Genomic DNA, 27774 nt, shown 5'->3' on the forward strand with positions numbered 1-27774 from the left:
GATCTTTCTCTCCCTCCTGTAGATGGATAAGGTGGAGGAGGATCTGACCCGCTCCAAGTCCCTAAGAGAGAAACAGGCCAAGGAGTTCTCCTACCAAGTGGAGGAGCTCAAACAGAAATACGAACAGCAGGTCAGTGGGTGAGAGGAGAGAGGGGGACTTGATACTGTTGTGTTTTTGCCCAAAAATGTCTTGTTTAAACTTTAAGCATTTCCTATAATTTTGGGATTCATTCATTGAGTATGTATTTGTGTATTTGAATACGGGGACATTCTGACATCATCCTCTACATGAGCCATCTGTATTGCCTCATCACAAAAGACACAGATGATATTCAACAGATATTTGTGGTCTTAATCAACTATTAAACCCCCAATGGAAAACTCTGATACAATCTGTGTTCGGCTCATACTGTCGTCTTATCTTCCAGCCCCATCAGTTTCCTCTGATTAGAAATCTCCAAACCATTTTCCTTTTCTATTGAAATCTAACTCGCTGATATAAAGTCTACTTTTATGAGGAGGAAATTCAATTAAGCCACTGGAATGTCCATTATCTGGTGGAAATGTTGGGATTGTATGAAGAATTGGAGAAAGCTTGAAGGCATCTAATACAAACCACACCCCTTTTGCTGTTCAGTTTAGCCTCTTTAGAATCATGAAGTTAAAACCTCTACGGGATCGGTGTCCCCCCAGCGGGACGGTTGAGCTAATGTGGTTAGAATGACGTTGTAAATAACAAGAACATTTCCCATGACATAGACATGTCTTATATTGGCAGCAGGCTTACATTCTTGTTAATCTAATGACGCTATCCAATTTACAGTAGCTATTACAGTGAACAAATACCATGCTACTTTTTGAGGAGAGTGAAAAAAAAAAATAATAATCACAGCAACTGGTTTGATACATTCACCTCTGAAGGTAAATAATGTACTTACATTCAGTAATCTTACTCTGATTTGTCATCCTGAGGGTCCCAGAGATAAAAATGTAGCATAGTTTTGTTTGATAAAATAAATTTTTCTATTCAAAAGTAGGAACTGAGTTCTACGTTTTAAACCCCTGCTGTGTCTGCCGCCCCCCCATCTAGATGTGTAAAGGTTAGTGTCTTTTCTGTAGGGAAGCTAATTACCATAATTTCTGACCTTTCTGGGAGGGTGTAAACATTTTTTTTTATTACAATATAATTTTTGTATGGTCTCCATAGTTATGTACTTCAAAATGTATCAATTAACCAATTCGGCAAATTTGGGCAGACTTGATACAACATTTTTAACAGAAATGCAATGATTCATTGGATCAGTCTAAAACGCTGTACATGCACTGCTGCCATCTAGTGGCCACAATCTAAATTGCGCCTAGACTCCTAGGTGATATATTGACATTTCTCTTGCATATGATGGAACAAAAAAATGTGGAAGCGCATGTTTTTTTCTTTGCATTCACTTTTACCAGATCTAATGTGTTATATTCTCCAACATTAATTTCACAATTCCACAAACTTCAAAGTGTTTCCTTTCAAATGGTATCAAGAATATGCATATCCTTGCTTCAGGTCCTGAGCTACAGGCAGTTAATTTTGGGTATGTAATTTTAGGTGTAAATTGAAAAAAAGGGTCTGATCCGTTTAACTACCATGCAAAGGGGTGTCATTGGTTGAAACGACTAAACACACAGACCTTTACATGTTTACATAGTATACTGTACACTGAGTGTATAAAACATTAGGAACAGACCTAATATTGAGTTGCACCTCCTTTTGCCCTCAGAACAGCCTCAATTCGTCTGGGCATTGACTCTACAAGGTGTCGAAAGCTTTCCACAGGGATGCTGGTCCCTGTTGACTCCAATGCTTTCCACAATTGTGTCAAGTTGGCTGGATGTCCTTTGGGTGGTGGACCATTCTTGATACACACGGGAAACTGTTGAGTGTGAAAAACCCAGCAGTGTTGCAGTTCTTGACACAAACCGGTGTGCTTGGCTCCTACTACCATATCCTGTTCAAAGGCACTAAATGTGTTGTCTTGCCCATTCACCCTCTGAGTGACACACATACACAATCCATGTGTCAATTTTCCCAAGGCTTAAAAATCCTTCTTTGACCTGCCTCCCCCCTTCATCTACACTGATTGAAGTGGATTTAACAGGTGATATCAATAAGGGATCATAGCTTTCACCTGGATTCACCTGGTCAGTCTATGTCATGGAAAGAGCAGGTGTTTCTAATGTTTTGTACACTAATTGTATGTGGGACATTCTGAAATCCATTTGAGTGAGTTTTTTTTATTATTATATTTTGTCCTTTTTTTATTCCTCTGTATTTCCTCATCACAAAAGACACAGATGATATTCAACAGATATTTGTGGTCTTAATCAACTATTAAACCCCCAATGGAAAACTCTGATTCAATCTGTGTTCGGCTCATACCGTCGTCTTATCTTCCAGCCCCATCAGTTTCCTCTGATTAGAAATCTCCAAACCATTTTCCTTTTCTATTGAAATCTAACTCGCTGATATAAAGTCTACTTTTATGAGGAGGAAATTCAATTAACCCACTGGAATGTCCATTATCTGGTGGAAATGTTGGGATTGTATGAAGAATTGGAGACACCATTCCCCTTAATTGCTGTTCAGTTTAGCCTCTTTGGAGCTGTGAAGTGAACTACCATGCCGAGCGGTGTCATCGGTCACAACGACTAAACACACTGGGACCATTACATGTTTACACAGTATACTGTATATGTAGCCTATGTTTTAACTTGGTGTATGAGTTGAAAAACAGATGTTTTTAATATCACCTTTGTGTCGGCTACTATGTCCAATGAGTAATATTCGGTATTGTTGTGAGCCAACCTCATATCTGTGACACTAGAGAGTCCACTCATTCTCATTGTATCCAGTCACTAACTAGGGTATCATCTGTGATTACAGTGTGTGTCAAAGACATGATTGATTTAAAAAACTCATCTATCTCTCCACCTCCCGCCTAATAACCATCCCGACTCTCATTCCCCACGCGCAGACAGACTAGCGGTGCGTGTCACTCGCTCCAGATGTTTTGGAGTGGAGGATATGAGAGCAATGTTGTGGTGGCAAATAGAGTAATGGGTTTCCGTTTCCGATTTGGTCCGTGGTGGAATGGTCGGTTTGAGGTTGCGCCTTTCCTAATAATCTCTCGATACAGGGGTTATTGAAGTTTGAATATAATCGTATCGTGAATTCTCCTTTTATTTATTTAAATCCACATAAAATGCCCATTAAATTGGAGTTAAAGTGAGGAGCAGAAGTGGAGCTCAGTTGAAGATGTGAAAGTGTTTTCACAAAACATTGTAGTATTGACAATTGCGTTTCAGTCCTACCATTAAGTAGTTTGTTGTCAAAAGCAAGTTTTTATCCTAGTTGTAATTTTCCATTGTTTGTGTGTCAGTGTTGCTGAATCTGAAACATCTGAAATGTTTACCGGGATGTAAATATCATAATCCCTTTTAAATGCAGAACAGTATGTATGTGACAGAAGGGGTCAAGGACAATTACCAGAGTTCTGAAAATATTCAAGTGAAGATAATCAACACTAACCAAGGGAAGGAAATGGATCTATTTCATACTATAAGCATTTGGCGTCATTTTCTTCAGCGATACACCGAGAGAAACATCTCTCTGTCCCAGTACATCAGCCCTCTGTGCTAATGCCACATTTGGTGTCACTCATCGGTGACGTCCACCTCAGAGATAAAGAGAGCAGAAGAGTGGAGAGAGAGAGATTCGGAGCGTATAGAAAGAGTCTCGTGTCTGTCTGATGTGTATTTTCCAATTGCGTGTTCCCTTGTAGTGAGATTGGTGTCTCGGGGTCACCAGGTCAAGTTTGCCCATTGAACCAATCACAAAGGGACATTCCACTGAGGTCACATCAGTGAGAGTTTTAAAAGAGGCTCCATGTATAGAGGAGTTGTTTCCCTCTGACCTCTGACCTCCAGGTCATTAGGACGTCACGCCGGCCCTTCACAGCCCTGCTCCTTGACGTTGAACTGACGTAGGGAGGTCATAAGGCTGTTATAGATGGTGTCGTAACCCCCGACCCCATGGAAACCCCTAATCTGTCCTGCTCCTCAGATATTTGGTGACAACAAATGACACAAAGTCTAGGTCTAGTAAACGCATCCACACACCGAAACGCTCATAGACACAGAAACGCTAACACGTACACACACAGGGCACACTTCTACACTCCCCACTGTGAATAATCGAGTTCTTCCCTGTCCCCTTCTCGTCACCCTGCTGAGGCCAGACAGTTCTCCCTCTCCCCTTCTCGTCACCCTGCTGAGGCCAAGCAGTTCTCCCTCTCCCCTTCTCGTCACCCTGCTGAGGCCAAACAGTTCTTCTCTCTCCCCTTCTCGTCACCCTGCTGAGGCCAGACAGTTCTCCCTCTCCCCTTCTCGTCACCCTGCTGAGGCCAGACAGTTCTTCCCTCTCCCCTTCTCGTCACCCTGCTGATGCCAGACAGTTCTCCCTCTCCCCTTCTCGTCACCCTGCTGAGGCCAGACAGTTCTTCCCTCTCCCCTTCTCGTCACCCTGCTGATGCCAGACAGTTCTCCTTCTCCCCTTCTCGTCACTCTGCTGAGGCCAGACAGTTCTTCCCTCTCCCCTTCTCGTAACCCTGCTGAGGCCAGACAGTTCTCCCTCTCCCCTTCTCATCACCCTGTTGGGCCAGACAGTTCTCCCTTTCCCCTTCTCGTCACCCTGCTGAGGCCAGACAGTTCTCCCTCTCCCCTTCTCGTCACCCTGCTGAGGCCAGACAGTTCTCCCTCTCCCCTTCTCGTCACCCTGCTGAGGCCAGACAGTTCTTCCCTCTCCCCTTCTCGTCACCCTGCTGAGGCCAGACAGTTCTCCCTCTCCCCTTCTCGTCACCCTGCTGAGGCCAGACAGTTCTTCCCTCTCCCCTTCTCGTCACCCTGCTGAGGCCAGACAGTTCTCCCTCTCCCCTTCTCGTCACCCTGCTGAGGCCAAGCAGTTCTCCCTCTCCCCTTCTCGTCACCCTGCTGAGGCCAAACAGTTCTTCTCTCTCCCCTTCTCGTCACCCTGCTGAGGCCAGACAGTTCTCCCTCTCCCCTTCTCGTCACCCTGCTGAGGCCAGACAGTTCTTCCCTCTCCCCTTCTCGTCACCCTGCTGATGCCAGACAGTTCTCCTTCTCCCGTTCTCGTCACTCTGCTGAGGCCAGACAGTTCTTCCCTCTCCCCTTCTCGTCACCCTGCTGAGGCCAGACAGTTCTCCCTCTCCCCTTCTCATCACCCTGTTGGGCCAGACAGTTCTCCCTTTCCCCTTCTCGTCACCCTGCTGAGGCCAGACAGTTCTCCCTCTCCCCTTCTCGTCACCCTGCTGAGGCCAGACAGTTCTCCCTCTCCCCTTCTCGTCACCCTGCTGAGGCCAGACAGTTCTTCCCTCTCCCCTTCTCGTCACCCTGCTGAGGCCAGACAGTTCTCCCTCTCCCCTTCTCGTCACCCTGCTGAGACCAGACAGTTCTCCCTCTCCCCTTCTCGTCACCCTGCTGAGGCCAGACAGTTCTCCCTTTCCCCTTCTCGTCACCCTGCTGAGACCAGACAGTTCTTCCCTCTCCCCTTCTCGTCACCCTGCTGAGGCCAGACAGTTCTCCCTCTCCCCTTCTCATCACCCTGTTGGGCCAGACAGTTCTCCCTTTCCCCTTCTCGTCACCCTGCTGAGGCCAGACAGTTCTCCCTCTCCCCTTCTCGTCACCCTGCTGAGGCCAGACAGTTCTCCCTCTCCCCTTCTCGTCACCCTGCTGAGGCCAGACAGTTCTTCCCTCTCCCTTCTCGTCACCCTGCTGAGGCCAGACAGTTCTCCCCTCTCCCCTTCTCGTCACCCTGCTGAGGCCAGACAGTTCTTCCCTCTCCCCTTCTCGTCACCCTGCTGAGGCCAGACAGTCTCCCTCTCCCCTTCTCGTCACCCTGCTGAGGCCAAGCAGTTCTCCCTCTCCCCTTCTCGTCACCCTGCTGAGGCCAAACAGTTCTTCTCTCTCCCCTTCTCGTCACCCTGCTGAGGCCAGACAGTTCTCCCTCTCCCCTTCTCGTCACCCTGCTGAGGCCAGACAGTTCTTCCCTCTCCCCTTCTCGTCACCCTGCTGATGCCAGACAGTTCTCCTTCTCCCCTTCTCGTCACTCTGCTGAGGCCAGACAGTTCTTCCCTCTCCCCTTCTCGTAACCCTGCTGAGGCCAGACAGTTCTCCCTCTCCCCTTCTCATCACCCTGTTGGGCCAGACAGTTCTCCCTTTCCCCTTCTCGTCACCCTGCTGAGGCCAGACAGTTCTCCCTCTCCCCTTCTCGTCACCCTGCTGAGGCCAGACAGTTCTCCCTCTCCCCTTCTCGTCACCCTGCTGAGGCCAGACAGTTCTTCCCTCTCCCCTTCTCGTCACCCTGCTGAGGCCAGACAGTTCTCCCTCTCCCCTTCTCGTCACCCTGCTGAGGCCAGACAGTTCTTCCCTCTCCCCTTCTCGTCACCCTGCTGAGGCCAGACAGTTCTCCCTCTCCCCTTCTCGTCACCCTGCTGAGGCCAAGCAGTTCTCCCTCTCCCCTTCTCGTCACCCTGCTGAGGCCAAACAGTTCTTCTCTCTCCCCTTCTCGTCACCCTGCTGAGGCCAGACAGTTCTCCCTCTCCCCTTCTCGTCACCCTGCTGAGGCCAGACAGTTCTTCCCTCTCCCCTTCTCGTCACCCTGCTGATGCCAGACAGTTCTCCTTCTCCCGTTCTCGTCACTCTGCTGAGGCCAGACAGTTCTTCCCTCTCCCCTTCTCGTCACCCTGCTGAGGCCAGACAGTTCTCCCTCTCCCCTTCTCATCACCCTGTTGGGCCAGACAGTTCTCCCTTTCCCCTTCTCGTCACCCTGCTGAGGCCAGACAGTTCTCCCTCTCCCCTTCTCGTCACCCTGCTGAGGCCAGACAGTTCTCCCTCTCCCCTTCTCGTCACCCTGCTGAGGCCAGACAGTTCTTCCCTCTCCCCTTCTCGTCACCCTGCTGAGGCCAGACAGTTCTCCCTCTCCCCTTCTCGTCACCCTGCTGAGACCAGACAGTTCTCCCTCTCCCCTTCTCGTCACCCTGCTGAGGCCAGACAGTTCTCCCTTTCCCCTTCTCGTCACCCTGCTGAGACCAGACAGTTCTTCCCTCTCCCCTTCTCGTCACCCTGCTGAGGCCAGACAGTTCTCCCTCTCCCCTTCTCATCACCCTGTTGGGCCAGACAGTTCTCCCTTTCCCCTTCTCGTCACCCTGCTGAGGCCAGACAGTTCTCCCTCTCCCCTTCTCGTCACCCTGCTGAGGCCAGACAGTTCTCCCTCTCCCCTTCTCGTCACCCTGCTGAGGCCAGACAGTTCTTCCCTCTCCCCTTCTCGTCACCCTGCTGAGGCCAGACAGTTCTCCCTCTCCCCTTCTCGTCACCCTGCTGAGGCCAGACAGTTCTTCCCTCTCCCCTTCTCGTCACCCTGCTGAGGCCAGACAGTTCTCCCTCTCCCCTTCTCGTCACCCTGCTGAGGCCAAGCAGTTCTCCCTCTCCCCTTCTCGTCACCCTGCTGAGGCCAAACAGTTCTTCTCTCTCCCCTTCTCGTCACCCTGCTGAGGCCAGACAGTTCTCCCTCTCCCCTTCTCGTCACCCTGCTGAGGCCAGACAGTTCTTCCCTCTCCCCTTCTCGTCACCCTGCTGATGCCAGACAGTTCTCCTTCTCCCGTTCTCGTCACTCTGCTGAGGCCAGACAGTTCTTCCCTCTCCCCTTCTCGTCACCCTGCTGAGGCCAGACAGTTCTCCCTCTCCCCTTCTCATCACCCTGTTGGGCCAGACAGTTCTCCCTTTCCCCTTCTCGTCACCCTGCTGAGGCCAGACAGTTGTCCCTCTCCCCTTCTCGTCACCCTGCTGAGGCCAGACAGTTCTCCCTTTCCCCTTCTCGTCACCCTGCTGAGACCAGACAGTTCTCCCTTTCCCCTTCTCGTCACCCTGCTGAGGCCAGACAGTTCTCCCTCTCCTCCTCGCTGAGGTTTGGGGTAACCCTCCTGGGGCAACAGTAGCAGTGTCCCGTTACCGCACTGTCTCTCTCCCAATTCTCATTCTGTACAGTCCTGTCACACACCCCCTAGTCCTCTGTTAGCAGCTCTACTGTGCCACTACACCCAGGCCCATCTCAATGACAGGAGCCACTCAGTGACAGGATGCAGGCTGTTTTGTAACACCGTCTCTCTAGACTCACTCAGTGACAGGACGCAGGCTGTTTTGTAACACCGTCTCTCTAGACTCACTCAGTGACAGGATGCACACTGTGCTGTAACACCGTCTCTCTAGACTCACTCAGTGACAGGACACACACTGTGCTGTAACACTGGCTCTCTCTAGACTCACTCAGTGACAGGACACACACTGTGCTGTAACACCGTCTCTCTAGACTCACTCAGTGACAGGACGCAGGCTGTGCTGTAACACCGTCTCTCGAGACTCACTCAGTGACAGGATGCACACTGTGCTGTAACACCGTCTCTCTAGACTCACTCAGTGACAGGACACACACTGTGTAGTTGTTCTCCCAGGCCCTCTCCTGCTGTGTCGTGGCCACACCGGCCCCTTTAAGAGCCTCAGCACCCAGAAGCCCTTTCTTCAGCAAGTCTGTGACGTATCTAGGATGTTTGTGTGTCTCCATAATCCCTCGCTCTCTCCCTCTCTCTTTCTCTCTCTCTATCTTTTTTTCTCTCTCTCCTCCTCCTCTGCCTCCTTTCGTTATGTTACTTGTTTGAAAACAGATCTAGCTTGGCCTTCCTGTCCACCTCCAAACCCCCCCCTCTCTCAAAATCAAAACCCTGAAATGAAATCAGGACGGTCACACGAAACAGTAAGCCAACGCTTCCCCACTTGTCTCTCCTGTCGTCGGGTGTCACGCTGTTGTTGTAGTTTTGCGTAGGAATTAGCCGCCTATCAGTCAGCCCATCAGACTCTGACATGCTGTGGAGATATGAATCAGGATCTGTGGCGTGATTCTGCATGACTGTGAAATCCAGTTGCTGGATATGATTGGGTCTCTATTATATTACTGAATTAATTATATTATAGTGAATGGAATTGAATTACAGAGCAGATGTCATGTATTAACTCTGTGGGAGCAGCAAAGCCGAACATCTCCAATGACAATAACATGGAGATGGCCAGGCCGGTCTCACACAATGCTTTGTTTGTGTTTGTGGTCAACTGTCTAAGAGGATTTTGCTCTAGAAATGAGCTGTGGGATGTCTTTCTGAAAACTACTGTTTATGTCCCAAGTGTGTGTGTATGTGTGTTTATTAGTGTGTGTTTAGTAGTGTATGTGTGTGTGTGTGTTTTGGTATAATGTATACATACTAACTAATTCCTTACAAATGTAGATGTGCGACAGCAATAGAAGAAACACAGAGAAACTCCAGGTAAAACATTGTATTCAGTCATCCCTCCCTTTACAGTTTTCACATCTACCTAAATGCAAGTAGTGGGGAAACCCTGAAATCCTGCGTGGCTAATAGAAGTGTCTTTTGTGGCCTTCACTGAGTGAGGAATCCAGCCTCCTGTCGATATACCCATTCATCACCAGAATAGCATTAGTCTAAGCGTAAGCAGTGTCTGGAGCTTGGGGCTAAACCTGTGGGCTAAACCTGTGGGCTAAAACTGTGGGCTAAACCTGTGGGCTGGGACTAGGGCTCTGTCTGTCTGTCCTATCTGTCTGTCCTATCTGTGGCAGGCCCAGGTAGGGTGCCGGGGGAGCACAATGTGTGGAGGATTAGCTTCAGAGCTGGGCCCCAGCCCAGGGCCCCTGCTGGCCTTTCACAGCCCCGGCAGGGGAGCACACCGTGGGGATGGGACAGGGTCATGGGTACCCCGCCTTGGGGGTGTGAGAGCAGAGAGAGCGGAGCCTGGGAAAAAAGCAGACACTGGCGGTGCTTGGGCTTTAGCGTTCTCAGCACTCCACCACCAGGCTTTACCTCACAGCAGGTGACTTGTCTCAGATCCGCAGCGCTAGGCTAGCAGAGCTAACTCTGCAGAGTGGAGCTGTCTGTGGACACTGGGATAGCCTAGCTCAACTGACTGACAGCATGGTATGTTTGTAAAGGGGTTCTTTCTTTTGAAGGATTCTTTTGTATTTTTCCCGTCTCTTTTTCTTTTAGGTTTTCTGTTAATTCCATCAGACGATGACTCACTGTCTCAGTGTGTCGGTTGGGGCAGCATTTCTGTTGGTCTGCTTGTGGGAAGCTTTTTGTTATTTTGTCCTCTAAATACTCTCTCGTTGTCAGCGTAGACCTGTACAGCTACGATCATTTGGTGGCGAAAGGCAACCAAATTTGAAAGCAAACACTGATTTGATTCTTCTGCAGCAGTCTGTCGGACTCTGAATGAATACGATGACAGGTTGAAGGAACGTGTTCCATCTCCTCTCCGCTTTTTGTAGATTTCTCCCCTCCGAAGTTTGTTCCTTGTCTTCCTTCTCCTCACGTCCTCTGAGTGGGGCGTAGTATAATGATGATAGGCATCGCCCTTAATAAGCCCATTTCCCCACGCTGTGAGACTCATAGCATGGGGCGAGGGTAGCTCGTCTAGTAGCCAGATGGCTAACCCCTCACAGACTCTCTGCATAGACAGCCCAAGCTAACTGCTCATTTATATGCCGATAGGAGAGGGGCGACAGGAGTCCGATTTGGAGAAAGAGAGCGAGCGATAGTGGGATGGAAACAGTGTGAGGTAATAATGATGTAAAGAATTGCATTATGTCGTGGAGTCATCGAGTCGTGAGGCAAGAGACAAACTTTCTCTTTTTTTTGGTCCTGTCCTTTGTGCAACGGCGGGGCGCATTGGAGTATGAGGAGGGATGATGGACAAATTGTCATGACGACAGGGCTGGGGCTGATTGTAGTCTTCTTCCTCTCACCTCCTGTTGTCCAATCAGATGTGCGAGCAGCGTGCAGGGCAGGAGCAGGAGAGGATGCGTCTACAGCAGCATTACAGCACGGAGAGGGACAATCTGGTCCAGCAGCGCCAGCGGGAGGTGGGCACCATGGAGAGGGAGGCGCGGGCCGCCCTGCACCAGCACCAGCACCAGACCCAGGAGTGGAGGCAACACGACGCCCAGGTAGGAGGTCTCACTACTCTCCTCTGGTCTGCACCGCTCTCCCGCAGTTTCTGTCCTGGTCACCATTTTGTTTAGCCATTAACGTTCTGTGGTGCTGGGCTTTCAAAACGCTGCGAGTAGTACTTTCTCACCTGCTGCTAGGTGCGATTTCTGAGCAGAATTTGTTTTGTAGGGGTGCAGGTGTGTGTGAGCGGAAAGGAAAGAATCTCGAATTCTTATTTAAATCCTAAATTATTTTATTTGCGAAATAAAATAGGAAGGACCGTTGTTGTTGTAGGAAGGACTGCAAATTAATGGAAAAGTTAAATGCCGATTAAACCGAAATAAATTAATATTATCACACAGTGCTAACTTCTAATGCGGTTCTGTATTTCTTTCCTGGTTTCGCGGCAGGGTTCCGTGCTAGAAGTGAAAAGACTTGAAACGCCTGGAAACCACAGGTTGCCAGATAAAGGAAAGGAAGGCTCTTGGTCGCTGTGCAGAACCTCTGGCCTTTTATTCCCCAAACCCTGGGTTGCATTTCTCTCCTTTCTTTCCCTGGTTCACCGGGGTCGGTATCAGCCGTGTATCAGCCGCATACGGCGAGGGCCCCGTAATCCCCCTACGGAGGAACAGGCTGTACATGGCATTCTCCCCTCACCGCAGGTAGCCATCTCCCTCCCATAAGCACCAGTTACTTTCCCATTACAACAACACACTACCGCTACAATGGCTATATGACATTTGGCGCTATATTGATGGAGTCCCCAATCCCCAAGCCTATTTAACACTTGTGATTCCAGCAGGTTTTCTCTCCTTGCAGCCCTGCTCCACTCTCTTCCCTCCATCTCCCCTCTCCTCGCCCTTCTCCTGCCTGGCTAGCATGGAGACGCTGTGGGAAGCCATTTGACAGAGCAGCCCCCGTCCGGGGATGTATTTGACTCCTCAAGCCTCCAGATGAAATGTAGAATGTCAGCATGGCGAGGGCTTGTTTATTGGCTCCTGGCTGGAGACTAGGGGTCCAGCCGTGCACATTCAGTATTTTTTGACATTTGGACAAACGGCGACTCTCAAATGTTTTTGCAGCAAACGGCGGGCACAGATGGTTCCCAGGTTACACAACTGTGTACGAACAACAGAACCAAATGGAATTTCACCGTTAAGATTATTATTCTTTTTAAGAAGTAGGTCTAGTATGAATTAGTATAGGCCTAGATTTAAAAGCATTTAGACTTAAATGGGGAATAAAATAAATATATTGTCTTTACTATTTGACATGGGTCATAAATGAATTCATAGAAATATGATTAGAACTATAGAAAGATGGTATTTAATCTGTAGCATTTCAAGGTCAAACAGTCAAATGTTTTAGAAACATTGTTATTTGATGTTCATCCGCTCCATACATTTGACAGTAAGACAGGGTTATGTGTACAGTACGCACTGTTCTATATGGCAGAGGTGACAGCTTTCTATATGGCCTGCTCCTTTCAGTGGAAGAAAACATCTCCTCTTCCTCCACACACATACACACATACACAGCTACCTCTTCCCTGAACACACTCTCTCAACTATGATTTGAGGTATCTGTTGGCATCCACTCTACTATTCTGGTTAGTCTGTCTGTCTCTGCCATGGCCATCGCTCGACCATACGATTATGTGGAGCCACAACGAGCCACAACGCACCTCAAAATCTCCCCTCCCCCAATGAAAAATAAATCAAACCAAAGTTCTCTCTGTGGTTCAGGTTCTTGGAGAGCAGCAGTTGGGCTCCAGAATGTACGTATGTTATTTGTATTTATTTATTGAACCCTTATTTTACCAGGTAAGTTGACTGAGAGCACATTCTCATTTACGGTAAGGACCTGGGGAATAGTTACAGGGGACAGGAGGGGGGATGAATGAGCCAATTAGAAAGATTATTTTTTTAACATCACTTTAGGTCCCATATTATGAAGGAGGTTTGCATTACCATAGACGTTTACACCTTTGAAACTCTGTCATACAGATGGAAATAAACAACCTCCACAGAATCTGAAAAGTCCTGAGAGTTTTGAAAGAGGAATGTGGAAAAGCAGAGTATTTTGTTGAAGCATCCAGAAAATATGAACGCTTTCTGAAACTGGCAAGCATAGCTTAAATGCACTACTTAATTCCTACTACTTAGTACTTTTCACTATTGTGAGGCTTAAGTGGTATTCAACATTCCATCAGACGACTCACCCACACTATCTTGTGTGTGAGGAAGACAGACAATGGAATCTGTCCCGATGTGACTGCCAGGATTTGGGAATCAACTCCTGGCGAGGTGATTGGATCCAGGCCCTGCTTTCCCACTCTTCCTTCTCTTCCTGGAATCTCTGGAAGGATTGTGTTGCTCACTTACTCTCTCTCTTCCTGACTATGGAAAGCTGGCAGAGGGAGCGGATGTCAGCCACACGTCGTGAGGATGAGTAATCCCGACTCATCCCCTTCACATGGTAGGATGAGTCTAATAAATAGGCTGGCCTCCACCCCACCCAACCAGTTGGGAAGGACAACAAATGAGTCGTGGTCAACATGGAGGAGGAGGAGATGCAGGAGGAAGAGGAGAAGGAGATGCAGCAGGAGGTGGTGGAGCACAAGAGTTCTCTGTCCTGGCCTCATCACCATTTGTTGTTATCCAGGATACTCTGCTGGAGCCCCTTCCCTGACCAACTGTCTGTGTTACCCTGCTAAATAAAGGCCTAGAGTCTGGACAAGGAGAGCTCAATTAAAGAGATCAATTAAAGAAACATTGCAGAAGTGGAGAAAGTCAAAGTTGTACGTCCATTATGATATTCTGAGAGAGCAACTTGAAATATATAACAAGGCAATTAGAAATGCCAGATGGATTAATTTTTCTAACTTGATCACAATTAATCTGAATTAATCCAGAGTGCTCTTCTCCACCATTGATGCCCTGATAAATCCTACCCCCTCAAATCTATGTGAATTTTCCCCCAACATCTAAATGTGATACGTTTGCGGAGATAAAATCAGTCAAGTAAGACCTGATGATAGGTTTTGTGGCCTAGCCTACCACGTAAAGGCACTATGGACATGCATTATGTTGTCATCGAGTCACATTTAGTATTTTCCAATCTATAGAACACTATTTTACATACAGCAGGTTTTTAAAGGACCAAAGAGTTTGGTCTGCATCGTTTTTAGTGATATCACAACTTAAGCCTTCTACCTGCCTTCTGGATGCTATCCCCACCACCTTCTTCAAAACTGGTTTTAATTGCATATCTGAAGAAGTGCGAACTATTGTTAATCACTTCCTGTTCACAGACACTATCTCCACTGTGCCAAAAACTGCTGTGTGGAAACCGCTTCTGAAGAAGTCATGTCAATTCTGCGGCTCCTAGTAATTTTCGCCAAATCTCCAACCTTCCATTCTGAAACAACATTCAGGAGAAATTCGTTTTCAAACAGCAAAATATTTTTTGGGTGCCAACTGTGTTTTAAAAAATATATAATGTGTTTTTTGTGCCCACCACAGCACAGAGACAGCCTTAAAGTGGTAAAGGATCTTAGCGCCAACACAGATGCCAAACAGCTCTCTGTCCTTCAGTTTATATATGTTACCCCATGGCAGCGTTATCAGAACGCACAGCATTGATTTTCACTGCTACGCAGACGATTCACCGGTTTTAATGTCTCTGCACTAGCTGTCTGGAGTTTCATTTTAAGATTCTCCTATTGGTTTTTAAATCAATCCACGATTGTGCCCCTCAATACATGTCAGACATGCTTTTAAGTTAGTAGGTTCCTCAGAGTGAGTTTGCCGATCGGCATCTCAAAACCTCGATGAGCCAATGTTTTGGATGAAATCATCAGCAAAATGAACAGTTGCATGCAACTTCCATACACCATCGCACAACCGGTTGAAGTGGAGAGGTTTCTTTGCTATCAATGGGTTCCCAAATACGAATGGATCAATGGACAGCACCCACATGGCCATAAAAGGAACTCAACTAGTGGACAGAAAAGGCTTCCACTCACTTAATATGGAGGTTATGTGATGTGCAAAAGATGCTGCTGCATGTGGTGGCCAGGTGGAACACAACTCATTCATTCTGCAGAACAGCAATGTTGGCCTATACACCTACAGGATGGAACTGTTGAGGATGGCTTATTGGTGACTGATTTCTACTCATTTGAAATATATTTGCTATTGCAGGCCGTCATTGTAAATAAGAATTTGTTCTTAACTGACTTCACTAGTTAAATAAAGGTTATTATAAAAAACATTTATTTTTAAAAAATCAATCAACTTGAATTGTCCTGCAACTTGAAATGAGCTTTGTGCAGTGACCGTACTGTTTAAATGAGCTTTGTGCAGTGACAGTACTGTTTAAATGAGCTTTGTGCAGTGACAGTACTGTTTAAATGAGCTTTGTGCAGTGACAGTACTGTTTAAATGAGCTTTGTGTAGTGACAGTGGCTTTTAAATGAGCTTTGTGTCGTGACAGTGCCATTTAAATGAGCTTTGTGCAGTGACAGTGCCGTTTAAATGAGCGTTGTGCAGTGACACTGCCATTTAAATGAGCTTTGTGCAGTGACAGTACTGTTACAATTAGCTTTGTGCAGTGATAGTACTGTTTAAATGAGCTTTGTGCAGTGACAGTACTGTTACAATTAGCTTTGTGCAGTGACAGTACTGTTTAAATGAGCTTTGTGCAGTGACAGTACTGTTACAATTAGCTTTGTGCAGTGACAGTACTGTTTAAATGAGCTTTGTGCAGTGACAGTACTGTTACAATTAGCTTTGTGCAGTGACAGTACTGTTTAAATGAGCTTTGTGCAGTGACAGTGCTATTTAAATGAGCTTTGTGCAGTGACAGTGCTATTTAAATTAGCTTTGTGCAGTGACCATACTGTTTAATTTAGCTTTGTGCAATGACAGTGGCATTTAAATGAGCTTTGTGCAGTGACAGTACTGTTTAATTTAGGTTTGTGCAGTGACAGGACTGTTACAATTAGCTTTGTGCAGTGACAGTGGCATTTAAATGAGCTTTGTGCAGTGACAGTACTGTTTTAAATTAGCTTTGTGCAGTGACAGTACTGTTTTAAATTAGCTTTGTGCAGTGACAGTACTGTTTAATTTAGCTTTGTGCAGTGACAGTACTGTTACAATTAGCTTTGTGCAGTGACAGTGGCGTTTAAATGAGCTTTGTGCAGTGACATTACTGTTTTAAATGAGCTTTGTGCAGTGACAGTACTGTTTAAATGAGCTTTGTGCAGTGAGAGTACTGTTTAAATGAGCTTTGTGCAGTGACAGTACTGTTTAAATGAGCTTTGTGTAGTGACAGTGGCTTTTAAATGAGCTTTGTGCAGTGACAGTACTGTTTAAATTACCTTTGTGCAGTGACAGTGCTGTTTAAATGAGCTTTGTGCTGTGACAGTACAGTTTTAAATTACCTTTGTGCAGTGACAGTACTGTTACAATTAGCTTTGTGCAGTGACAGTACTGTTTAAATGAGCTTTGTGCAGTGACAGTACTGTTTAAATGAGCTTTGTGCAGTGACAGTACTGTTACAATTAGCTTTGTGCAGTGACAGTACTGTTTAAATGAGCTTTGTGCAGTGACAGTACTGTTACAATTAGCTTTGTGCAGTGACAGTACTGTTTAAATGAGCTTTGTGCAGTGACAGTGCTATTTAAATGAGCTTTGTGCAGTGACAGTGCTATTTAAATTAGCTTTGTGCAGTGACCATACTGTTTAATTTAGCTTTGTGCAATGACAGTGGCGTTTAAATGAGCTTTGTGCAGTGACAGTACTGTTTAATTTAGCTTTGTGCAGTGACAGTACTGTTACAATTAGCTTTGTGCAGTGACAGTGGCGTTTAAATGAGCTTTGTGCAGTGACAGTACTGTTTTAAATGAGCTTTGTGCAGTGACAGTACTGTTTTAAATTAGCTTTGTGCAGTGACAGTACTGTTTAATTTAGCTTTGTGCAGTGACAGTACTGTTACAATTAGCTTTGTGCAGTGACAGTGGCGTTTAAATGAGCTTTGTGCAGTGACAGTACTGTTTTAAATGAGCTTTGTGCAGTGACAGTACTGTTTTAAATTAGCTTTGTGCAGTGACAGTACTGTTTTAAATGAGCTTTGTGCAGTGACAGTACTCTTTTAAATGAGTTTTGTGCAGTGACAGTACTGTTTAAATTACCTTTGTGCAGTGACAGTGCTGTTTAAATGAGCTTTGTGCTGTGACAGTACAGTTTTAAATTAGCTTTGTGCAGTGACAGTACTGTTTAAATGAGCTTTGTGCAGTGACAGTACTGTTTTAAATTACCTTTGTGCAGTGACAGTGCGGTTTAAATGAGATGTTTCTTTTCCAGTTAAGGACCCTTCTCTTGTGCCTTTTTGTGGCTGCAGTGGTGTTTGCTGTGTCATCAACTAATGAGGAAATAGTTATTTGAAGATTGGTGTGATGCTGGTTTGGGAGTTTGGAGTTGGCGTCCAACACACAGAGGGATTAATCCCAAATCCTCCTGCTCAGCCTTGGGGTCATCATTGTGATGCTTTTACCATCCAAAACTGTCAACTGGGCTTTTGCCACGCTCATAGTCCTCCATTTCAACCATTATCTTTGAAGATGAAAGGATGAGCTTTAAAAGCAGCATCAGTTGCCAGTCCGTGCAGCCAGGACAGCAGCTCTCAGTAAATGTGTTAGTCTGCAGCCTGGACAGCAGCTCTCAGTAAATGTGTTCACCTGCAGCCAGGATAGCAGCTCTCAGTAAATGTGTTAGTCAGCAGCCTGGACAGCAGCTCTCAGTAAATGTGTTAATCTGCAGCCAGGACAGCAGCTCTCAGTAAATGTGTTAGTCAGCAGCCTGGACAGCAGCTCTCAGTAAATGTGCTTGCCTGCAGCCAGGACAGCAGCTCTCAGTAAATGTGTTAGCCTGCAGCCAGGACAGCAGCTCTCAGTCAATGTGTTAGTCTGCAGCCTGGACAGCAGCTCTCAGTAAATGTGTTAGCCTGCAGCCTGGACAGCAGCTCTCAGTAAATGTGTTAGTCTGCAGCCTGGACAGCAGCTCTCAGTAAATGTGTTAGCCTGCAGCCAGGACAGCAGCTCTCAGTAAATGTGTTAGCCTGCAGCCAGGACAGCAGCTCTCAGTAAATGTGTTAGCCTGCAGCCAGGACAGCAGCTCTCAGTAAATGTGTTAGCCTGCAGCCAGGACAGCAGCTCTCAGTAAATGTGTTAGCCTGCAGCCAGGACAGCAGCTCTCAGTAAATGTGTTAGCCTGCAGCCAGGACAGCAGCTCTCAGTAAATGTGTTAGCCTGCAGCCAGGACAGCAGCTCTCAGTAAATGTGTTAATCTGCAGCCTGGACAGCAGCTCTCAGTAAATGTGTTAGCCTGCAGCCAGGACAGCAGCTCTCAGTAAATGTGTTAGCCTGCAGCCAGGACAGCAGCTCTCAGTAAATGTGTTTGCCTGCAGCCTGGACAGCAGCTCTCAGTAAATGTGTTAGCCTGCAGCCAGGACAGCAGCTCTCAGTAAATGTGTTTGCCTGCAGCCTGGACAGCAGCTCTCAGTAAATGTGTTAGCCTGCAGCCAGGACAGCAGCTCTCAGTAAATGTGTTAGCCTGCAGCCAGGACAGCAGCTCTCAGTAAATGTGTTAGCCTGCAGCCTGGACAGCAGCTCTCAGTAAATGTGTTAGCCTGCAGCCTGGACAGCAGCTCTCAGTAAATGTGTTCGCCTGCAGCCTGGACAGCAGCTCTCAGTAAATGTGTTAGCCTGCAGCTCTGTGCTGCTCTGTTAGCCGATCAGCGGCACAGGAGGGTGGAAGAAAGCCCCATTAGAGAGACCGAGAGAGAGTTACAGAGAGAGGGAGACACACACACACACACTCCCTCATCAAACATACTCTCAAGAGACACGCAGTCCTCTCTGTCCCCAAACACAGTCCATATTCTGGTGCAATACTCATGTTTTCTGTTATTTTTAAACCTAATAAATAGTTTTGTCAGTGTTCTGAGTGTCTGCCACGGCACAGTGGATCTGTCCTCTCCTCAAGCAGCTGGGTATTTAAACGGATTAACTGTTGTAGTTCAGGGGTTGATATGTATTTCACTTAGTTAGTGCTGTTGTTTCTCATGCTTTGAGGACATTGGACTCTGTTTCCTTATTAGTCCGTCCAAAGAATTCCACTTCAGAAACTACACCAACATTCCAAATGAATTTAAGCCTTGTTGTCCTGAACAACAGAAACGTGATCATTCTATTGGCTCGTTCTTACAGCGACTTCACTCAACTCTTTTTTATGGGTAATTCCGTTTTTTTTCCCCCCTCTCGCGTCCTGACAACGTCTTTTCTGAGAAACATCTGGACTTCAAACAGCATGGGAGAGAGTCAGATCCTCAGAGGGGTCACTCCTTAACACTGTGATGGACTAAATAATCACCCTGGCAAATAACTTTTTCTCCCAGTAAGTGATTAACAAGACAGGGAGAAATGAAGGGCCTGATGACAGGGTGAGTCTGAGCTGAGGAAGGGTGTCTGATGAGAGAGAAGACGGCACAACAGGCAGCTGGACAAGAACGCTGTGTCTTGGGGGGGGGGGGGGGGGGGGGGGGGGGGGTCTGTGTCTCTCTGCCTTGTAATTGAACGATTGATCAGTCCCTATAGATGGTTTGTCAGGCCAGGCCTGTCTTCCCTTCCTCCCAGACATCCTATAGCCATTGGGCTCTGTCTGTTGTTGAGTCATCATGGGTTGGTTAGAGTTATGTTTGTGATGTTTGCATGTTGATTAGATCACATCTTTTTGTGATTGAGGTAGGACTGCTTGAAGTTTCACTTTCACATGTCTCATGCGGACACAGAGAGATCAATGGCTGACGTTCGTTGTGTGTTGTAGTACCTAAGTCATTAGATTGCAGATTACATTCAGCTCCACATTTTGATTTCTTAGAAGCTTTGCTATTAGAAATGATTTTCTGAGAGTGGGTGGGAATTTGGAGTAGGGGTAGCTATTGTTTTTAAATCTCGTCCACTTGTCACATGCCACAAATGAGCTTGTTTCCAACTGCAGCTGTCCCTTATTTTCCCTGTCTCCCTCCCCCTTTCTCCCTATTGATGTTCAGTCCAAGCTCAGACAGATGTTGTCTCCACTCCAGATTGGCTCTTTCTTTTGTTCTCTCTATCCCCTATCCATTCATATATTTGAATATTGGATTTTATCTATTTAATTTAAAATTTTTTCAATTTCCTCACCTCTCAAATCTATTCTTGCCGCTTCAGGTGATTTAGTATAACCTCATACAACAAACGACTTAACATTCATACTATTCAACATGTATTTAATCACACATTCTATGTCAGCATGGTGAGAGGAAGCTGTCATGAAGAGTAGGACTGTTGGACTAAATTGACACCCTTCAGTTCAGAATGCAATTATGCACCTGCTGCAACAATACTAGGCAGTCCTTTTATTTCCAACTTTTGTTTCAGTAGCCTATATGTTGTTAGCCTATATGTTGTTAGCCTATATGTTGTTAGCCTATATGTTGTTAGCCTATATGTTGTTAGCCTTTATGTTGTTAGCCTTTATGTTGTTAGCCTATATGTTGTTAGCCTATATGTTGTTAGCCTATATGTTGTTAGCCTTTATGTTGTTAGCCTTTATGTTGTTAGCTTACATGTTGTTAGCCTATATGTTATTAGCCTATATGTTGTTAGCCTATATGTTGTTAGCCGATATGTCGTTAGCCTATATGTCGTTAGCCCATATGTTATTTCCCAAACATATTAAAGTTGTAGGGAAGAGGGATCAGCCAGATGAGTTGAAGAGGGAATTCTACATTAAAGGCTGTTCAGGGACCTGTTCTAATAGCTGCCTGCCCTTGAAGTCATGTGGACCATCATGCCTGGCACTGTTTATGGCTGTCTCTGTCTCTCTCTGTATGTGTGTGTTTGTGTGTGAGTTTGTGCGTATCCTCCTATTTTTCTGTGTTGTCTGTCTCTGTGTGTGAGGGTGTGTGACACAGCCATGGCATCTGGGTGTTGTGGTGATGCAGCCTTTGATGTCTCTGTGAGATTTTCCACACAAAAAAAAGACTTCAGACGCTTTCTGCTCTAATTGCCATGTGACTGAAGCCATAACGAGAGAGAACCTCACTGTCCTGGGATGCCCGGGTGTCTGTGGAGAGAGAGAGGGGAAGGGACAGTAGAGGGTGTATGTGGAGAGAGGGGGGAAGGGACAGTAGATGGTGTCTGTGGAGAGAGAGGGGAAGGGACAGTAGAGGGTGTCTGTGGAGAGAGAGAGGGGAAGGGACAGTAGAGAGTGTCTGTGGAGAGAGAGGGGAAGGGACAGTAGATGGTGTCTGTGAAGAGAGAGGGGAAGGAACAGTAGAGAGTGTCTGTGGAGAGAGAGGGGAAGGGACAGTAGATGGTGTCTGTGGAGAGAGAGGGGAAGGGACAGTAGACGGTGTCTGTGGAGAGAGAAGGGAAGGGACTGTAGAGGGTGTCTGTGGAGAGAGAGGGGAAGGACCAGTAGAATGTGTCTGTGGAGAGAGAGGGGAGAAGGGACAGTAGAATGTGTCTGTGGAGACAGCAGAGGGTGTCTGTGGAGAGAGAGGGGAAGGGACAGTACAGGGTATCTGTGGAGAGAGAGGGGAAGGGACAGTAGAGGGTGTCTGTGGAGAGAGAGGAGAAGGGACAGTACAGGGTGTCTGTGGAGAGAGAGGGGAGAAGGGACAGTATAATGTGTCTGTGGAGAGAGAGGGGAAGGGACAGTAGAGGGTGTCTGTGGAGAGAGAGGGGAAGGGACAGTAGAGGGTGTCTGTGGAGAGAGAGGGGAAGGGGCAGTAGAGGGTGTCTGTGGAGAGAGAGGGGAAGGGGCAGTAGAGGGTGTCTGTGGAGAGAGAGGGGAAGGGGCAGTAGAGGGTGTCTGTGGAGAGAGAGGGGAAGGGACAGTAGAGGGTGTCTGTGGAGAGAGAGGGGAAGGGACAGTAGAGGGTGTCTGTGGAGAGAGAGGGGAAGGGCAGTAGAGGGTGTCTGTGGAGAGAGAGGGGAAGGGACAGTAGAGGGTGTCTGTGGAGAGAGAGGGGAAGGGGCAGTACAGGGTGTCTGTGGAGAGAGAGGGGAAGGGACAGTAGATGGTGTCTGTGGAGAGAGAGGGGAAGGGACAGTATAATGTGTCTGTGGAGAGAGAGGGGAAGGGACAGTAGAGGGTGTCTGTGGAGAGAGAGGGGAAGGGACAGTACAGGGTGTCTGTGAAGAGAGAGGGGAAGGGACAGTATAATGTGTCTGTGGAGAGAGAGGGAAAGGGACAGTAGATGGTGTCTGTGGAGAGAGAGGGAAGGGACAGTAGAGGGTGTCTGTGGAGAGAGAGAGGGGAAGGGACAGTACAGGGTGTCTGTGGAGAGAGAGGGGAAGGGACAGTAGAGGGTGTCTGTGGAGAGAGAGGGGAAGGGACAGTACAGGGTGTCTGTGGAGAGAGAGGGGAAGGGACAGTAGAGGGTGTCTGTGGAGAGAGAGGGGAAGGGACAGTATAATGTGTCTGTGGAGAGAGAGGGGAAGGGACAGTGTACAGGGTGTCTGTGGAGAGAGAGGGGAAGGGACAGTATAATGTGTCTGTGGAGAGAGAGGGGAAGGGACAGTAGAGGGTGTCTGTGGAGAGAGAGGGGAAGGGACAGTACAGGGTGTCTGTGGAGAGAGAGGGGAAGGGACAGTACAGGGTGTCTGTGGAGAGAGAGGGGAAGGGACAGTACAGGGTGTCTGTGGAGAGAGAGGGGAAGGGACAGTACAGGGTGTCTGTGGAGAGAGAGGGGAAGGGACAGTACAGGGTGTCTGTGGAGAGAGAGAGGGGAAGGACCAGTAGAGGGTGTCTGTGGAGAGAGAGGGGGGAAGGACCAGTAGAGGGTGTCTGTGGAGAGAGAGGGGAAGGACCAGTAGAGGGTGTCTGTGGAGAGAGAGGGGAAGGGACAGTAGATGGTGTCTGTGGAGAGAGAGAGGGAAAGGACCAGTAGAGGGTGTCTGTGGAGAGAGAGAGGGGAAGGGACAGTAGGTGGTGTCTGTGGAGAGAGAGAGGGGAAGGACCAGTAGAGGGTGTCTGTGGAGAGAGAGAGGGGAAGGACCAGTAGAGGGTGTCTGTGGAGAGAGAGAGGGGAAGGACCAGTAGAGGGTGTCTGTGGAGAGAGAGGGGGAGGGACAGTACAGGGTGTCTGTGGAGAGAGAGGGGAAGGGACAGTACAGGGTGTCTGTGGAGAGAGAGGGGAAGGGACCGTACAGGGTGTCTGTGGAGAGAGGTCAATAAGTTATTTTTTTGCAACAATGTGTTTTTTTGATATATATGTATTTTTCTTTCCTATTCACATGATGCTACAAACAGTTTAAAACTAGAATCCTTAATTGAAACAATAACAAAGTTTCCTCCACGCTCCTGTGGCACTAAAATCCTAAGTGATGACCTGGAGAAATGTACATAGACAGAGCTATGGATGCAAGGATTGACCATCCATGATATCAAATGTATAATTTTAACCATGTTTTGAGGCAATAAAGTGTTTGTTTACATTTACATTGTTTACATACATTGGAGTTAAACAAGCTTATATATTGGTTTCTTATGGGGTACGGCTCTTAAACTACGCACAATGCATTATATTCCTAGAGAATTAATGGGTAAAATTGAAGTCTAAAAATAGACGAAGCAACATCATCATACAGTCCTCAGATTTCCCCTCTCATTGTCTATAGACACACTATACAACCCTCTCTCTCTCTCTCTCTGCCTCCCCCTTCTCTCTCTCTCTCTCTCTCTCTCTATGCCTCCCCCTTCTCTCTCTCTATGCCTCCCCCTCTCTCTCTCTCTCTGCCTCCCCCTTCTCTCTCTCTCGCTCTGCCTCCCCCTTCTCTCTCGCTCTGCCCCCATTGTCTCTCTCTGCCTCTCCCTTCTCTCTGTCTGCCCTCTCTCTCTCCCCCTTCTCTCTCTCGCTCTACATCTATCTCACTGTCTCTATCTCTCTCTCTTCCGCTATATCTCTATCTCTCTCTATATCTATCTCTCTTCCTCTATATCTATCTCTCTCTCTCTCCCCCTTCTCTCTCTCGCTCTTCTCTCTGCCTCCCCCTTCTCTCTATCTCTCTACATCTATCTCACTGTCTCTATCTCTCTCTTCCTCTATATCTCTATCTCTCTCTATATCTATCTCTCTTCCTCTATATCTCTCTCTCTCTATATCTATCTCTCTTCCTCTATATCTATATCTCTCTCTATATCTATCTCTCTTCCTCTATATCTATATCTCTCTCTGCCTCCCCCTTCTCTCTCTCTCTCTATATCTATCTCACTGTCTCTATCTCTCTTTCTTCCTCTATATCTATATATCTCTATCTATCTCTCTGCCTCCCCCTTCTCTCTTTCTTTCTCTGTCACCCCCTTCTCTCAATCTCTCCCTACCTCCCCCCGCTCTCTCTCCCTCTCTCTCTCCCTCTCTCTCTCTCTCTCTCTCTCTCTCTCTCTCTCTCTCTCTCTCTCTCTCTCTCTTTGCCTCCCCCTCTCTCAATCTCTCACATTCCTCCATAATTTCTAGCTCTATTCACATACATACTACAGGTCTATAATTCCATGCCAGTCCAGAAGCTGCCTAGCTGCTTGTTAGTTAATGTCTGTTTAAATACGGTTGGCTTGGTCATTAGCATTCCTGTAATGTAATGTGGCTGTAATGCTGCTCTCTCTGGCAGCAATCTGAATCAAAGAGCTGTGCTGGGGCAAAGTCAAAGCTGTAGATCAGTTCAAAGGAAGAGGGGTCAGGAGAGGGGTCAGTCCATCTCTGCACTACAGCCCCTACATAAGCCAGCACACACATCTGCGGGCAGACATACACGCACACACACACACATGAAAGCATGCACACACAGGCTTGTACACACACACACACACATCTGCAGGCGTGCACACTCGGTAGAACACACAATCCCCATTAAACACACACACAAACCACAGATTGACTTCCAAATGGAGGTCCCTGTCAACTACAGCCCTAAACGTTTCCGGCTTGATTTACACACACACACACACACTCCTGCTCTAGTTCTCTGACTAGTCTCTTCTCTGTATTTCCTGAAATGAGACATGGCAGCGGTGCCCATTTTCCTCCTGACTGAGTGACCTTTGATTTAGGCTAATTTCTGTCATTAAATCAGACCGCTGAGCTTAGTGGAATGCCTCCTCTTTGATGTAGGCCCTGCCTGGCCTGTGTGACTCAGATCAGAGGGACGGGTGTGTGTTTTCCCTTCCTGCCGAGCTGGCTGAGCGGGCAGACACTCTGGCATTCCCTGTGCTTGTTGTTGCTCCTCTCCTCTGTATTCCCAGCCCAAACTGGGATTCCCCCGGCCTCGCTGTTCCATTCCACGTCATCCTGGAACACTCCCTCACTGTTTTACTTCTGATCCGAGCTTTTAATGTTGAAAGAGTAGGCCAGATGAGACCGGTGTCATTGACTGACCCTGAGACCAGTGTCATTGACTGACCCTGAGACCGGTGTCATTGACTGACTCTGAGACCGGTGTCATTAACTGACCCTGAGACCGGTGTCATTGACTGACCCTGAGACCGGTGTCAATGACTGACCCTGAGACCGGTGTCAATGACTGACCCTGAGACCGGTGTCAATGACTGACCCTGAGACCGGTGTCAATGACTGACCCTGAGACCGGTGTCAATGACTGACCCTGAGACCGGTGTCAATGACTGACCCTGAGACCGGTGTCAATGACTGACCCTGAGACCGGTGTCATTGACTGACCTTGAGACCGGTGTCAATGACTGACCCTGAGACCGGTGTCATTGACTGACCCTGAGACCGGTGTCATTGACTGACCCTGTGACCGGTGTCATTGACTGACCCTGAGACCGGTGTCATTGACTGACCCTGTGACCGGTGTCATTGACTGACCTTGAGACCGGTGTCATTGACTGACCCTGAGACCGGTGTCATTGACTGACCTTGAGATTGGGTGTCATACCCACTTGTGTGTGTGTGTGTATATGTGCGTGCATGAGTGTGTGTGTGTGTATATGTGCATACATGAGTGTGTGTGTGTGTGTATATGTGCGTACATGAGTGTGTGTGTGTATATGTGCGTACATGAGTGTGTGTATATGTGCGTACATGAGTGTGTGTGCTGCACATGAATTGTTACGGTTGTGGGCACTAAAAAGTAACTTTTTAAACTCTGTACCATGGATCTGACTAACAGTCGCTAGGAGACGAACAAGCTCAGTGTGACACTTAGTGCTGCAGTTGTTCTGACAATACCATGGCAGGACATAACTTATTAGTGTCTCCAAACAGTAGTGTCTTAGTGTGCTACCTCTTTCCTGACGTGAGTGTACCTGTGTATCTCCCTGACCCCAGGTCATCTCTAACCTGGAGGAGCAGGTGTCCTCTCTGAGGGATGAGCTGCAGCAGGCCCACAGCCAGAGGAAGCAGCAGCTGCTGGAGCTGGGGGTGCTCAGGGAGGAGGAGAGGCAGCGCGCGGCCCAGGACCAGGAGGCCTCCCTGGGCAGGCTGAGAGCCGAGATGGACCACATCTGCCTGGAGCTGGAGACGAGCCACAAGGCCGAGAGACAACTGGCCCAGGAGAAGGTGGGTGAGGGGGTCGGGGTTGGGACATAGCACTGCCAGGGGAGAAGGGAAGCGAGAGAGAGCCCAGGATAAGGTGGGTGATGGGATGGGTGGGTTAGGGACATAGCACTGCCAGGGGAGAAGGGAAGCGAGAGAGAGCCCAGGATAAGGTGGGTGATGGGATGGGTGGGCTAGGGACATAGCACCGCCAGGGGAGAAAGGAAGAGAGAGAGAGAGCCCAGGATAAGGTGGGTGATGGGATGGGTGGGTTAGGGACATAGCACTGCCAGGGGAGAAGGGAAGCGAGAGAGAGCCCAGGATAAGGTGGGTGTGATGGGATGGGATGAGTGGGCTACGGACATAGCACCGCCAGGGGAGAAGGGAAGAGAGAGAGAGCCCAGGATAAGGTGGGTGATGGGATGGGTGGGCTAGGGACATAGCACTGCCAGGGGAGAAGGGAAGAGAGAGAGAGCCCAGGATAAGGTGGGTGATGGGATGGGTGGGCTAGGGACATAGCACCGCCAGGGGAGATGGGAAGAGAGAGAGAGCCCAGGATAAGGTGGGTGATGGGATGGGTGGGCTAGGGACATAGCACCGCCACAAGTTAATGACATCCTCCCTCTTCTCCTCCATTTCCACCCTCTGTCCTCCTTTCATAGTCTCCCACCCCTCCATGGCACTCCCAGTAGAGAAGAACAGGGTACAGAGGTGGGGTAGTATACATATGGAGAATCAGTCATGCTCCAGTATACCAGATGTGTCCTGTTATTGGTATGTAGGACATAACAGAGTGCTTATCAGATGGAAGCTTTTAACACTAGGTCTGCTGGGCGTCCATGGACCCCCCTTTAAGCTAATGAGCAGTCATTCTGACTGCAACATTCTAACAGTGGAATTCTTATATTTCATATATGCTATAGCAAAAATAATACTGTGGTTGAGTTTATGAAGGCCTTGGCTAACATTACAATATGAGTTGTATTTGATTTCAAATAACACAATAGCATTTTCATTAGTTTATGTTACTGTAGGTTATATGTAAAAACAAAACACCGAA

General features: G+C 47.7%; 1 protein-coding gene across 2 annotated transcripts; it reads left to right on the forward strand.

Annotated features, from left to right (window-relative positions):
• On the forward strand, window positions 1-27767 carry LOC116368154 (centrosomal protein of 112 kDa-like). Of its 2 annotated transcripts, none has more exons than XM_031819121.1 (3): window positions 1-130; window positions 10949-11131; window positions 26508-27764. In XM_031819121.1, exons 1-3 carry the CDS (start codon window positions 23-25, stop codon window positions 26766-26768), a joined length of 552 nt encoding a protein of 183 aa, XP_031674981.1. In that variant the 5' UTR covers window positions 1-22; the 3' UTR covers window positions 26769-27764. The 2 variants fall into 2 exon arrangements, with proteins under 2 accessions (XP_031674981.1, XP_031674980.1); XM_031819120.1 differs by lacking the exon at window positions 1-130 and adding an exon at window positions 8002-8872 and having other exon boundaries at window positions 26508-27767.
• Window positions 27768-27774: the final 7 nt, after the last annotated feature.

Source organism: Oncorhynchus kisutch, unplaced genomic scaffold, assembly GCF_002021735.2.
Source record: "Oncorhynchus kisutch isolate 150728-3 unplaced genomic scaffold, Okis_V2 scaffold1863, whole genome shotgun sequence".
In the NCBI taxonomy this organism is placed as follows: Eukaryota; Metazoa; Chordata; class Actinopteri; order Salmoniformes; family Salmonidae; genus Oncorhynchus; species Oncorhynchus kisutch.